General features: G+C 47.3%; 1 protein-coding gene across 4 annotated transcripts in view; it reads left to right on the top strand.

Moving 5' to 3' along the window:
* HEG1 (heart development protein with EGF like domains 1) overlaps positions 1–13,985 on the top strand; it is a 51,881-nt gene that overhangs the window by 20,058 nt on the left and 17,838 nt on the right. For 2 of the 4 annotated variants that reach the window (XM_054636587.2, XM_077181676.1), the window contains exons 4-14: positions 8–262; positions 1,439–1,747; positions 2,148–2,465; positions 3,017–3,334; positions 4,231–4,542; positions 5,226–5,780; positions 6,107–6,451; positions 7,415–8,773; positions 11,023–11,142; positions 12,761–12,855; positions 13,646–13,704. In XM_054636587.2, the coding sequence (XP_054492562.2) occupies positions 8–262; positions 1,439–1,747; positions 2,148–2,465; positions 3,017–3,334; positions 4,231–4,542; positions 5,226–5,780; positions 6,107–6,451; positions 7,415–8,773; positions 11,023–11,142; positions 12,761–12,855; positions 13,646–13,704 (4,045 nt within the window). The remainder of the gene's footprint in view (positions 1–7; positions 263–1,438; positions 1,748–2,147; positions 2,466–3,016; positions 3,335–4,230; positions 4,543–5,225; positions 5,781–6,106; positions 6,452–7,414; positions 8,774–11,022; positions 11,143–12,760; positions 12,856–13,645; positions 13,705–13,985) is intronic. The other 2 variants (XM_077181674.1, XM_077181675.1) reach the window with 2 other exon arrangements.

Here is a 13,985-nt window from a genome sequence, read left to right as displayed (position 1 = left end):
CTTGCAGGCACTGACAGCCCCTCTCAACCCGTGAGCAGCTGGGTGGGCACAGAGCTGGGCACTGCAGCTGTTTCACCCAGCCCCTTGGGGAGCAGCCCCAGCTCTGCCCTCCCTGGCTCCCTGGGACAGCCCCAGGCCTCCTCCCAAGCTTCAAGTACCCAGACTGGTGCAGAGCACACCATGCTGCATCCCAGGGGTGTCACAGGGAACTTGACCAGCCCTTTGCTGACGGCATCACCTCCCATGGACAATGCCCTCAGAGGTGAGCTTTGCTGGCCTTTGTTTCATAGTTTTGAAAAGCCACTTTATAGTATTTGCTTTCTTGAGGCAGAGGAGATGCTCTGTTTTGCATGCACTCTGTTTTTTATTATTTGGATGGTTAGCTGAAATTCCCTGCTGAAAGCAGGAAAAAGCAATGGAAAAAAATAATTTGATCCAACCCCCCCCCAGCATTTTCCACTTGAAAAAAAGTGAAGTTCTTTGGATGTTATCACAGTGTTTTCTGCAGGGTGGATGTCTGCAGCTGTGAAATATCTTCACTGGGCCAGTGCCAGCTGCAGAGCAAGGGCAGCTCTGAGCCCTGTCTGACCTGTGCCCAAGTGGTGACGGGGTGGGGTGGGAGGTTGGGAACCCACACTTGTGGCCACGCGGGGTGGGTTTGCCCTCAGCTAGGCAGGGTGAGATGCCTGTGCTGAACAGCTTGCTCAGGGCAGCAAACCTGAGATCCCTGGGCTCCATGGCTTCCCCTTGCTTGCTCTGCAGCAGCCAGTTTCTGGAGCTCCCAAAACCAGAGACTTTGCCCAGCTCCACATGAACACTGAAAACCTCAGTGTTGTTAAATCCTTTTCCTGTGCCCAGGGCTTTTCAGGAGCAAACACATCTCCCAGGTTCTCACGCTGACACAGCTACACAGCTGTTGGGAGCACCCCTGGGCTGCAGGAAACCTGAGATCCAGTGTCTGAAGGATAGTGCCTTGCTGAGCCCTGGGATGTGTAGTTAGCTGCAGGCTCATGTGGGAATGTGGCTGTGCTTAGGTTTCCTCCCTTTGCTGCTTGATGCTGTGCTCAAGCCACAAAAAAAAAAAAAAAAAAAAAAAAAAAAAAAAAAAAAAAAAAGAAGAAGAAAAAAACTGAGCCTATTTCCAGCAATATTAGAGCAAAGGTGGGATTTAAAGGCAAACCCCCACAGTCCTGTGGGGTTTCCTGCTGTCTGGGCCATGCCAGTCTCACAAAGCCTGGCTGCAAGCCCTAACTCCTGGGTTTTGTGCGAGGTCTTCCAGAGGTGAGGGGGGTCCTGCCTGTCCAAAGGAGCACTTTGTCCAGATTGAACACTTGCTATGCTTAGTATCTGTATGTGCACTGTAAGCATCTGGGAAGAAAATGGATCCATCTGCTTATAATTTCATGTGTATAAAGCCATTTTTTGTATTGTACTGTAGGCGTTGGAAGCAGCCACCAGCCATCCAACAGCTCAGCCACGGAGAGGTTCGGTTCGGATTTCCCCACCACCAGCACCTCCATTTCCACAACAGCTGCCAAGGCTGGAGGGAGGACATTGAGGTCTCTGCCAGCCAGCACCAGGCTGGTCACCATGGCAGAGATTTCCACCTCTGGGACTGAAATCACCAGCTCTTCAGCCCAGAGCCAGACCCCTGGGGTGTCTGTGAGTGCCCAGGGTGATGGAGGCAGAGGTGTCACAGACCCATTGCTCTCAGGCTTGCCCTCCGTTTCAGGAAGTGCTTCCACAAGTGAGTTTTGATAGATAGCTCAAAACTCTTATTTGAAGACTCTTTATTAACAAAATATATCCTTTTTATTTTAAAGAAAGGAGGAATAATATTGTATTTGGCACATTCTGTACATTTAAAAACATTTCACAGAAATGAAAGTATGGATAAATATTATTCTTGTTGGAAGGGGAGGATAGATTTTCCTTGAAAACTTCCAGTAGAATTTTGCAAGCAATAACTTCAGCAGTTCCTATTTAGAGACCACTTTTCCCCTGTCTTAATGATTTCCCAGTATTAAATATTTCCGTATTGAATATTCACACATACATTGTCTACATCTACTGACAGTGGGATGAAACCTACCCAGCAGTTTTTATTTATGTTTATGCAGTTTTGCCTTTCTCTTCTCCTTTTTCAGCTTCTAGCAGCAATTATGAACCCCCCAGGAGCATCCCAGGTGCAGAAGAGGCGACAGAGAGCTTGGACATCCAGGCTGCTGACGTGTCCAGCACGGCAGTGGGGACACTGATGTCCCCAGAAAATGGCCACACAGCTGGGGTGACAAGGAACTCTGCCACCAGCACCAACCCCACAAGCTCTTTGGGTGGGACCTCCTCTTCCTTGAGGACTGGGACACATCATCCCAACAGCTCACGGGAAGCCACCGATCTCCCAGGCCCTCCTGGGGGTCCTTTGCTCACAAACTCCCTCTCTGCCTCTGAAGGTCCTTTCCCAGGTAAATTTGTTAGTCTGAAAGCTGTCTGCCTTGGGATGGATGAGTTTTCACATCCCTGCACTGTTTTTCTTCAGATATGGTCATCAGTCATTATTGGACACGTGGATGTTTTTGTTACTGGCTGCACTGAGCTGGCAGTGAGGTGGGTGGGAAGGGGGAGAGTGGAGCTCAGCTTTTGGGTGAAAAAAAAGAAAAAAAGAAAAAGAAAACATTGAAAAAGAAAACATTGATGGCCTCGTTACTAATGAAGCTCCTGTCCTGGGAAGAGCATTGCTAAGAAATACATGCACACACTTTCCCTGCCAGAGACACTTGCTGGGGTTTTGCAGCTGCCACCTGGTGCTGTATCTGCCATGCAGGCTGGTCTGTAGAATGTGGGTTTGAGATTTTTCATGGGTTTCTGTAAGGCACATGCCTGTACTGAAGAGATGAATCTCTTCCCACAGAAACCCCTTCAGTTTCTCAAAGGGCAGTGTCGAAATGGGTGCTGAGCACACAGTTGTGTGTATAGCTCTGTATGCACAAATCAAACCTGGTTTATTGTACCCTAGGTGTCAGAAGCAGCCACCAACCAGTGGCAGAGAAAACCTCCCTCACTTCCTCTGCCACCAGCACTCCCATTCCTGCCACATCCAGCAGTGAGGGGAGGCCACCCAGGTCTGCCTCGGGCAGCAGCCCCTGGGCAGCAGCCAAGGGCTCCACGTCCAGCAGTGCCATGTACAGGACCTTGGGAACAACTCAATCCTTGTCCACATCTGCTGGGAGAGAGGCCTCCAGAGCTCAGGGGTCCACAGGAATGACAGATTTCACTGAGGTGGCAGACTCTCCCCTAACACGCTCTGGCTCTCCTTTGGAAGGTCCTTCCCCAGGTGAGCTCACGTTAGAATTGAAATTTCATTTTTCTTACAAGCCAAAGGAGGACTTCCTGCAGCTTGCACTTGCCTGACTCTTTCCTGCTATGTAGAATGTACTGTTTGGAAGGATGCAGTGTGACTTTGTGTCTGAAATTATTCAGTTCTTTCTTGACCAAAAAAATGTGCTTTAGATTTTTTACAGAAAGGGTACATGTGTGGAAAGTTTCATTATGCCAAGAAAAATAATTAACTTTCAAATCACAGTCCTTTTTTTACTGTCTCCAGTTGCTATCTCTATGTTACAGACAGGAGAACTAAGCAAGTGAGGATTAGATCATGTCCCTGTGGTCCCAGGGATCAGGCTTCAGTTCCTACCTTCTGTCCTACTACTTGGATCGTGCTGCTTCCCAGAATTTGAACCAGCTCAACAAATTTAAGGCAACTTTGAATGTGGTCCCTGAGGTCCTTCATGCTGCTGTTTGGTCATACCCTCCACTGTGGTTCTGAAGGGGTCTGATCCCCCTGATCCTGCTTCTTCAGACTTCTCTAAGACCTTCACACTGCTCAGGGTAGTGCCTTGTCTGAACTGATTTCCAGGCTTTTCTGGGTCATCACGATATTTGTTTTAGCAGCATGGAGTGCACTCAGGCACATAATGGTGAAATCAAGTGCACAGCATTAGTATTTCAACAGTTTTTATATAATAGCACTTTTGTCAGCATCACACTGTTTTTTAGAAGACAAATTTTTGTAGGGAGGATTTACATCTTTGGAAATTGACATCTTCTCATATTTTCTACTTGTGTTTGTGTACTGTACTTGCTGCCTCTGGGTGCTATTGGAAGAAGGCTCATTTTTATTTATAGTTCCATACGTGTAAAAATGTAAATTGTTTCTTTATCACATTTTAGCTACTGGAAGCAGCCATGTGTCATTCAGCATCCTGTCAACAGAGAGAAGAACCAATTTTCCCACCACCATCACCTCTGTTTACACAACGGGCACCAAGGGAGGAGGGAGGACGTTAAGGTCTCTGCCAGCCAGCACCACCCTGGCCCAAACAACAGAGGTTTCCACCACTGGTACTGAAAACATCAGCTCTCCAGGCCATCCCCAGTCTTCTTTGGGAACCCAGGGTGGTGGTGGCAGCAGAGGTACCACCGTGTCATCTGTGAACCTATTGCTCACAGGCTCACTATCTGCTTCAGAAAGCACTTCCCCAGGTGAGCTCTGACCACACATCAAACACCCACCTGCATGGAGAGGGAGGGCATGCTAGATTGTGGTGGATGATGGCATTGGATTTATGGATGAAAATTTCAACTTCCAGAGAAAAATGCGTTATCTGTTTCTTACATTTAGGCACCAGGAAAAGCCAGCCTTACTGCCAGAGCAGTCTCAAGGTTTGCTGTGTTTTCAGGGACAGCACAATTTCAAGACTGCCCCACTGGCTGTGTTTATACCAGCAGAAGCAGCAGCAGTCATTCCTGACTCCACCCTGGGGTGCAAAGGCAGTATTTACTGATCCCATACAAACCTGCCATGCTTTCCTTCAAGTACCAGGGCTTTGGGTGCTGTGTGACCTCCCCCTCACTCACTGTGGGTGCAGAGGTGACAGTGTGGGTGTCTGGTACCCAGGTCAGGCCTGTGGCACCAGGAGCAGCACTGGAGGGAAGCAAACCCAAAAGTGCTGCCATAACTTGTTCCTAGTGCCCTAGTGTCCTGCTGTCAGCAGCACCTCCTAGCACAGGAAAGAGCTGTGCCTTCACAGTTAGCATTTTCTGCAGGCTTGGATATTCTGCCACGTTCTCTCTGTGCCCTCAGCCTGAGGCTGGTGATGGAAGAGAGAACACCTGCTTATTTATAGTTTAGGGTGCATAAATCATTTTGCTTTGCTCTCTTTCAGCAGACAAGACCTCAGCAACGGGAGGACACCTGCCTCTCACCAGCTCACCCAGTGTGGTGGGAGCTGCCACCAGGGAGGAGAGCAGCACAGTGCCTGTGTTGGACACCCATGGAGCTTCCAGTGCCACAGGGAGCTCTGCTCCCTCTCCCCCCAACACCAGCACCCTGGACACAGTCCTGCTGTCCTCACCTGCAGCACAGCCTGGGAAGCAGAGTCATGTTTCACAGAGCGGGGCAGGACTCAGTGAGCTCCCAACAAAGCTGCTGCCTGCATTTTCTCCCAGCGTTTCAGTGCCTTCACCTTCAGCCACACTCTTCATCCACAAGGAAGGGACACCTCAAGCCCCAGGTAGCCGCAGCACGTTGAGCACAAAAGCAGAAAGCCTCACATCTCAGCTGGACACAGCTGGGGACACCCACACCGGCCCTGGCCCGTCCTCCACGGCATGGCCTCCAGTGAGACATGTGTCATCTGGCCAAGCAGGGTCCCCAGAGCCCAAGGTCACCCTCTCATCCAAGGCCTTCACCGACTTCTCAGCTGCTGCTGAACCTTCCAGTGAGTTTTTCTGAACTCTGGGGTAGTGTTTGACTGCCTCTCCCTTCCTTTCTCATCTCTGTGGGATTGGTATGACACAGCTGTTGCAGGTGTCATGGGCAGCATTTATAAGTGGTCATGGTGCTGCCCCATGGTGTTGTATATCTCTTGAGACATGTAGCTTGTTTCTGTAGGACACATTGACTGCCTGTCTGGGTTGGGGTGATAATTACAAATAACATAAACATACCATTATGACTCTAATTATACTGATCCCTCAGTATTTGGACATTCCTGTCTGCTCTGAGATGATAAAATCAGACTCCTGCTGTTCAATCCTTTTCCAGCTATTGGCAGCAGCAGCCATCACTCCCTAAGCAGCTCAGGTGCTGAGGAGAAGCTGTCCAGCCCCATCACCGATCCTGTGTACAGTTCATCCACGTCTGCGGGTGCTGAGGAGAGGATGCTGCTCTCAGTGACAGGTGGCACTCTGGCCAGTGGCATGGAGAGCTCTTCTTCCCATGCTGGAGTTTCCATCTCTCCAGGGCCATCTGAGCCAGCATTGGTGGAGCAGAGCAGGACACCCAACGCCTCCACCAGCAGCGGGAGTTTCACGGGCTTTGCGACGGAGACGGTGTTTGTACATTCTGCCAAGATACCCACTTACTCTTCTTTCCAGAATGATCTCACAAGTAAGTTGATGTTCTTTGGTGTACATTTGGGGGGAATTCACATTGTCTGGTGTTTAGTATGTAGTACATAAGGTTTTTGTTCATTACTACGTTCAATACCACCTGTGGGTTCACTCAGGGGGATGTTTCCATCAAAGGACTCAAAACCAGACCCCACACAGATGGGAAACTATTCCAGAAGTGGAGCCATAAACCCTCCTGTTTTGATGGCTGCCTTTTTCTTTTGCACCGTAACTGGTTTCTTTTGGATGATGCTTTCAGAACTGTTTCACAATGACCTAACTAATTTGTAGAATTAAAACAAATTTTCAATACAATTTTTTTTTAAGTTGGCTGAACTTAGCTGAACATCCTGAAATTGGTGCTATAAGATTGATTGCACCTTTTGTGCTAAATAATCTGAACTTTTTGCATGCTGATGTGCATTTAGGTTTTCCTGGCTGCAAAGTTTTGAATCACTGGGTTCATGATAAGCTGCAAATTAACATAATGTAATAATTTCATCCTGCAGAGGCATTGGAGTTCACAGTGTCTAAAAACAAATTGACTGAACAAGATGGATATTTTATAGATGGGAATGGAGGATAAGACGGAGAGGATATGAGTTTTGTAAATTATGAGTGATAAAGAGAACAGTTGGGTTTTCCTGCTTAGCTTGCCACAAATACCATGGAATGTTAAGATCTGGATCACTTTAGGAAAGCAATACATGAAGAACAGTGATTTGGAAACCTACATTCATGGGAGTCCTGTGTCTGTCAGGGTTCATCATTTTACAATCAATTAAGGAGTGCATAAGGCTCCCAATTGTATAACCATGCTTGAATGGTGCTTGAAATTCTTACAAAATCATGGACAGGTTCACAGACAAGAAAACCTTATTTAGCAAGCAGCTTTAATGTGACATCAAAATGCTTTCATATTACCCTGTCTTCCTAATATTTTTTTGTCCTTTTACTCCAGACTTTTCAGGTAGCCATCAGCCAGTCAGTGGCAGTGATGCTGAGAAAAGGACCTCGGTTTCTCACACAGATGGCACATACATTTCAACCACATACACCAGAGGAGGAGAAAGGACCCTCCTGTCTATCTCCAACAGCAGCATCTCTGCTGACTCCTCAGAGAGTTCCACCTTTTTTTCTGAAATTTCCAGCCCTTTTGACACCTCACAGTCATCCGTGGCTCATGACAGGCAGACCAATGCATCAAACAGTAGCAGTTTTGTTGAACCATCTACGGAGCCGTTGCTGGTGCACCCTTCCAAACCATCGACATCTGCTTCTACAGGCAGCATAGAAAATACAACTCTATTCAACACTGCCTCTGAGCTGTTCACCACTGACAGATCCTCTCTGCCTTCATCAGCATTTCCAGCCTCTTCCTCACTGTCATCACTGCAGCACTTGCTGTCATCAACACCACCACCAACTCATCTGTTTACACTGTCAGAATCACCTGAGCCACGCTTGCCCTCTGTGATGGCATCTTCACCCCCTCTGCAGGCTTTGCCATCCTCCTTGCCCACTTCCTCCTTGTCCTCCCCATCTTACTCATTAGCATCTTTACTGTCTGTGTTTTCATCCCCCTCATCCATCTCGCAGTCCAGTGAGAGTGATCAAGCAAGCACCACTGTGGCTATGGTCAGGCAGGTGCCCTCCACAGCTGCCACAGCCAGGAGCTCGCCCAGAGAGACCAACAAGCCCAGTGTCACACACCAGCCCCAAAAGAGCACCACCTTCACTCCCACCAGGTCACCTCTCCCTACAGAACCCATGGAGCTGCTTGGTGGACGTGTCGTGTCCGTGTCCGCTCCCGTGACAGTAACGGAGACTGCCTTGCCTAGAGATGCCACCACCCAAGGGGACAGCTTTGGGAAGGCAACACCCCTGCTCACCACAGCCAGTGTTGCTCCACAGGCTGGTCCCACAGATGCACCACTTAGTCCCTCAGCAAGTGCAACAAATCAGGGCAGCATTGTCCCCACAGTGGCAGTGACCACGGTGAAACCTCCTGTGCTGACAACGCCGTCCGGTCACCGGCCCAGCCCAGGTGAGGCCAGCACCATGCAGGACCACAGAGTCCAGACACCCACTGCCACTAAGCACAGTTATACCACTGCTAAAAGCACAGAAGCCATGGGACCCACCACTGCAAAGCCTGGTAAAGCCACTGAGGAAAACATCCCTGTTACAAGTCCTTCTGCAGCACCTCCAACCATCAAGACCACTGGGAGCATTGCAACGACTTTGGCTGCTACCAAACCAACCACTGCTCCTCTGCCAAGCAGCACAGTCAGGCTGAGGACATCACCTCCAGCTACAGGTAATGTGTGCAATGGCTCTCACCAGTGGAGGGGCCAGGAACAAGCAGGCAGGAATGCTGGGGTCCCACTTCAGGGATTTTCAAAGAGTTGTGTGTGCATGCATGTATGACAAGTCTGTTGTCAGCAGGGTTTGAGGGCAGTAACTCATCTCTGTGTTGTTTTTTTTTAAGCTAAGTGTTTAGCAATCAAGTTGAATGGGTGAAATAAGGGGGAACACTTTGGTGAACGTTTCTGATGGAAAGATTAAGCTGAGATTGGATAAAGATAAAGCTGAGTTTTGATAAAATAAAGCTGATTGGCCTTACAGGTAAGCTCAGGATGCGCTATATTTCTTGATGGGTTAACAATAACAATAGATAGTGATTGATATCTGTCTTATTATTGAGAAAGGACAGTTGGCCAGCACTTGGTATTTTTGTTGAAACTGCTTCTCATATTACAACCTATGGTTGTTTTCTCCCCACCTCACTAAATATTAATCTTCTTAGGGGCCTGATGCTTCTCCTGCTAGTCTTGCTGAGAATGTTGTTATAGAAATTTATTACCACTGCCAGTCTCCTTATCTTCTCAAGGAAATATATTTGCTGAAGTCTTATATAAAAGGAAATTGACTTTGTGTTTGAAGTTCACAGCCCGGCCATCATGCCTCTGTAGGATATTGTGTGTGCTAAAGGCATTAATCTCAGTGAAATACTGGCAATAAAATATATTCCATCCAATAATTAAGTATTTAAAGGTTACTTCTCAGGCTGATTGGTTTTAATTATAGCTATAGCTTCATGCAAAAAAAAAATACTTTACTGGAATGATTTTTTAATTGAAAAATTAAGATAATGCATCCTTTTTAGAAACCGATTCACGCTTTTGCCAAATTATTCTCTCATTTGAAAACCAAGATTTGCCATTCACCAGAATGCAAAAGATCCTTCTCCTGTCTTGGGCGTGGTGCCTTGTACATGGTCACTCACTGCCCTGAGAGTGGCTGCCCTGGTCTCTGCTGTACAAGCACAGACTGAAGGATGGCAAAGTGAAAGCCATGGTTTTAAATCGCACCCACTCATTTCTGCCTGCTTAGATTAGAGTCACCAAATGTGCTTCTCACTGATGCTGAGGTAGGTGTGCCAGGCTGGTCAGGCATGAGATTGCATTGAATGGTGTGTCCCAGGGCAGAGTTTGGCTGGGAGCTGTCAGGTCTGTGTGGTGCTGTGGGTTGCTGCAGTGCCACCAGAAATACACACATGGGTTTGGTTCACGTGCTTCATGCTTTAACCACAGAGCCTGTGCTTCCTGCCTCAGCTGCAGCACTCAGCAGCAGCCACAAGATAGGTATGAGTGGGGTGTAAGATGTCTTGCTGGTCTTGTAGAGCCTTGTCACTGACAAGTCCCCAGCCCTGCCTATGGCCTGTCCTTGTGAGTGTGTGTGATGTGTGTTTGTGCTCATCTGAGTCATAGATGCAGCAAGAGGAGCTTTTTTGACCAGGACATATTTTTTCCTTTTATTTTTCCAAGAGGAAATATTGGATATATTCTTCAGAATTTGCAGTTTGAGTTGTGTAATCTATGAAGCATCTGAGATTACAGTCTTTAATCCCCTAAGACACTGTTTTATCACAGTGGTTTCTGCTCCCCAAGCTCTTGCCCACGCAGCAGCAAGGGCACTGGGAGTGGTGGCACAGGCAGGAATCACTGCTGTGACCATCCCCAGGCTGGCATGGAGGAGCTCTGGAGAAGGAGGTGATTGCAGCCAGGGCTGCCTCCACCATTACTGGGTAACCTACAGACTGGATCAGTGCTCAAGCACTGCCCTTGGAGCAGAGAAACAGGGCTTGGATGAAAAGGGCAGGACTTTGGTGAAGCAGCCCATGCCCATGTGTCTAACTTGGGCTGTTGAGGTTTCTTCTTTGGTCTTCTTGTGCATAAACTGTTGGGTTGTTTGTCTTTGGAAAGAACCTTGAGGTGTTCTGATGAGCGGTGCTACAGATCAGTTGGATGTTCATATTAACATGGATCCGTGCTAGACCTCAAGGGCTTTTGAATGAATATTCAAGTGGTTTATATTTATTCTTTCAGCTCCAACAGAGTAATTAGGAACAGCATAAATAGTAAGTGCAAATGATGCAGAGAGGCATCTGATAATGCTCAAGGAGTCACAGATGGGGAGTTCATCTCTTTTATAACAGTTGATGATTTTTATGATTCTGTAGGTATAATCTGTTTTGTTGTTTTGTTGGGTTTTTTACTTTTATAGAGGTGGATAAATGTCTTTCCAACCCTTGTCCTGCGCTGGCCACCTGCAACAACACCCATGGCTCCTATATCTGTCAGTGTCCTCTTGGATATGAGCTGGAAAAAGGAAAGTGCAATTTAGGTAAGAAAATAAAAGTGAAAAACCAGGGATGGAAATAATTATCTTTAATCTTCTAAAATAAATTGACTTAGGCTCAAACTAGTTCAGGAGCTTAATGTTCCTCCCAACCACCTCTTTTATCAGAGCCTTTTAGTGTTTATACAAGTGTGGTGTCTCATGCCTGTTGTGTTGGGCTGCCTGGGGAGCAGGCAGAGATATCTGAGTTCTTCTTAAAAAACTCAGCAATGGAGCAGTGGGCTCAGGCTCGTTAGTAAGGACAGATGTGCCCCTTCTGTTCCTGATGTGTTTTAAAACTCCCAAAAAGCATTCAGCAGCTTATCAGCCCTGCAAACTCTGGTGAAGGCACTTGGCTTGGGAGAGGTGAGAGGGGCTGTTGTGTAACCTGGCTTCAGTGGGATCAGCCATGTGTGGAAAGTTAAGCAGCCGTGGTGAAAGTCTTTGTAGGATCAAGGTCTAGTTTCATACCTTTAGCATTTTTTGAGCAGCACAGTTATTAGCTGGAACTCAGGTTCTGACCTCTTCCTTTCTATTAGAGGACTCTCATTCTCAAGGACTTACAATATTCCATTGTAAAGGGGAAATTGTTTTCATAGATTTTCTTTTGACCCTTAATCAACAAGGATTAGAGGCATGGAAATTTTGCTAAGGAAGCATGGGTGAGGTGTCCCTGAAGAGTGTTTTGGAACATTTCTTCAAGTTGGAATATGTCAGCTTCTAATTTAGAGACTTGTTTTGATTATGCCTTGAACTGGAGTATGGACAGATTATATAAACACCGTGAAGGTGATTCTCATCATAATTTTTGTCTGGAGTTGTTACATTAGAAATGTCTGATATACATTTTGGTGAAGATAGGTTCAGTGGATGGGAAAAAAATGGGAAAGAATTGAGGGCTTTATAATGTTATCTGCAACTGTATTTGTTTTTCTGGTGGAACATAAAGCTGGAATTCTGAGTTCTCAGTTCCACTGAGTATCTCATGACACTTAATACAAGATTTAGGGGTATTATCTCTGCAAGTCTGGGCAACTCAGATTATTGCATTCTGCTGCTGTGAATCAAATATGAATCTAAGCACAGAAAAATGCGTTTTTTGGACTTCTTTTCAAATGTCATTGCTCATTCTCTCCAGCAGTTTGAAAAATGAAAATATCCTTTCTACAGTGCTTTATTTTGACTTGCTGATTTGATTTCCTTCCATTGCAGGGAAAAGTAAGAGATTTGACATAATTTGACCCCCAACTATCATAAATAGTTTTGGTACCTGACATTATCTTCCTACTCAATTTACCCATCTCTCTCTGTGTTCAGGGATCTATTTAAGTTAGTCTGTGCTTCTGCATGAAATGTATGAACACTGAAGTGAAATGCTGTCTGTTCAGCAGCACTGAGCTCTGGAATTTGACTGGGACTGTGGGAACATTGCAGCAACTCTTGGGAAAAAAACCCAAGGCTGTGACTTTGCTTTATTGGGGCAGTGACTCTCAGATATGAGTTTTCTGCATGCCTTGTAAAGGGATTTTCCATGCAAACAGCCTCTCATGTAAGGCAGATGAAACCACATCTACCCATGGCACAGAGATGTGTTCCAACTAACTTGTCTTATTTTACTTTTTAGTGAGAATATTTATTGGCCAGGTTCCCCTGAAACTTAATATCACCCACGGGAAGTACACAGAGCTCTTCCACGTCGAGAGAGAGATCCTGGAGGTGGTGAGTGTTGGACTGGGACTTTGGCAATGCTGGTGGCACAAGTCCCCTTCACTCCTCTTATGATTGTCACATTTCCCAGCCATTCAGTTTTAGCCATGTGGCTCTTGGTCAGTTGAGAGCCAGTGCTGGTCAGGCTCTTGACTTCCCCAAAGGCTGTGCCATCAATAGCTCCAAAAGAACCCATGGGCTGGGATCATCTGCACATCCCTGTGCAGTTCTTATCCAGATCATTGCATGCACAAGTTCATCCTGTTAGTGGTTGCTGGGATGGGTGCACTTCATTCCAGCTCTTTGGAGATGGATTTGGAGATGCTGCCAAAGGAAGGAGGTGCTGGGTGGAGTCACTGTGATGCTGCCTGCACAGCTTGTGCTGGGGAGTAAATACAAACCACTGCACAGATCCAGGGTCAGGGAAGATCTGCAGGCTCCAAGGGTGCTGCTTTGAGGTTGGCCTTGCATGGGGGTCTCTCCCTGCTGACATCTGGCTCAACTCTGACCTTTGGGGTCATTACAGCAGGGCCACAGGCAGATGCTCATGTCAAAATCCCTGGGGCTTTGTTCTTGTCCAAGGCTGTGCAATGGTGACTTTGTCCACTCCTTACTGACAACAGGGCAGTGCATCTCTCCTATAGAGCATATGAACCTCTGGCATGCTCAGAGCCCCCTTGGTCTCAGCAGGTGTCTCTGGGAGACACAGGGCATGGTGTCAGTGACCCAGGAGGACTGTTCATGGGGCTGCCTCCTTCCATCATGTCCTGAGCACTAACAGCTGCTCTCTCCCTCCTTGCAGCTCAATGCATCGCTGTCAGGCTTGCCAGGATACCACCACTCCACAGTTAAGGCAAGCAGGTAAGGCTAAGGCTGCCAGGGGAAGAATGAGAAACTTGAGCATTTGGGATCTTCAGCTTGAGAGCCACACTCTCCATTTTGAGTCAGTGCTTGATGCAATCCAGTGGTACAGGGCATGAGGAATGCCTGACCAGCCTGCCAGGCTCACCTGGTACTCTCCTCCTGTCCTGAGCAGCTTGGGGATGGCCTGCCCAGGAGGGACTTAAGACTGGTTCCAAAGTGAGCTACCAGCATCCCTTCCAGCTCCACATTCTCCTCTCTGGGTATTGGTTAGTCCTGGT

Source organism: Agelaius phoeniceus, chromosome 7 (assembly GCF_051311805.1).
Source record: "Agelaius phoeniceus isolate bAgePho1 chromosome 7, bAgePho1.hap1, whole genome shotgun sequence".
NCBI classification, from domain to species: domain Eukaryota; kingdom Metazoa; phylum Chordata; class Aves; order Passeriformes; family Icteridae; genus Agelaius; species Agelaius phoeniceus.
Note: the sequence above shows the minus strand (reverse complement) of the source record. Positions and strands in the feature narration are given on the sequence as shown.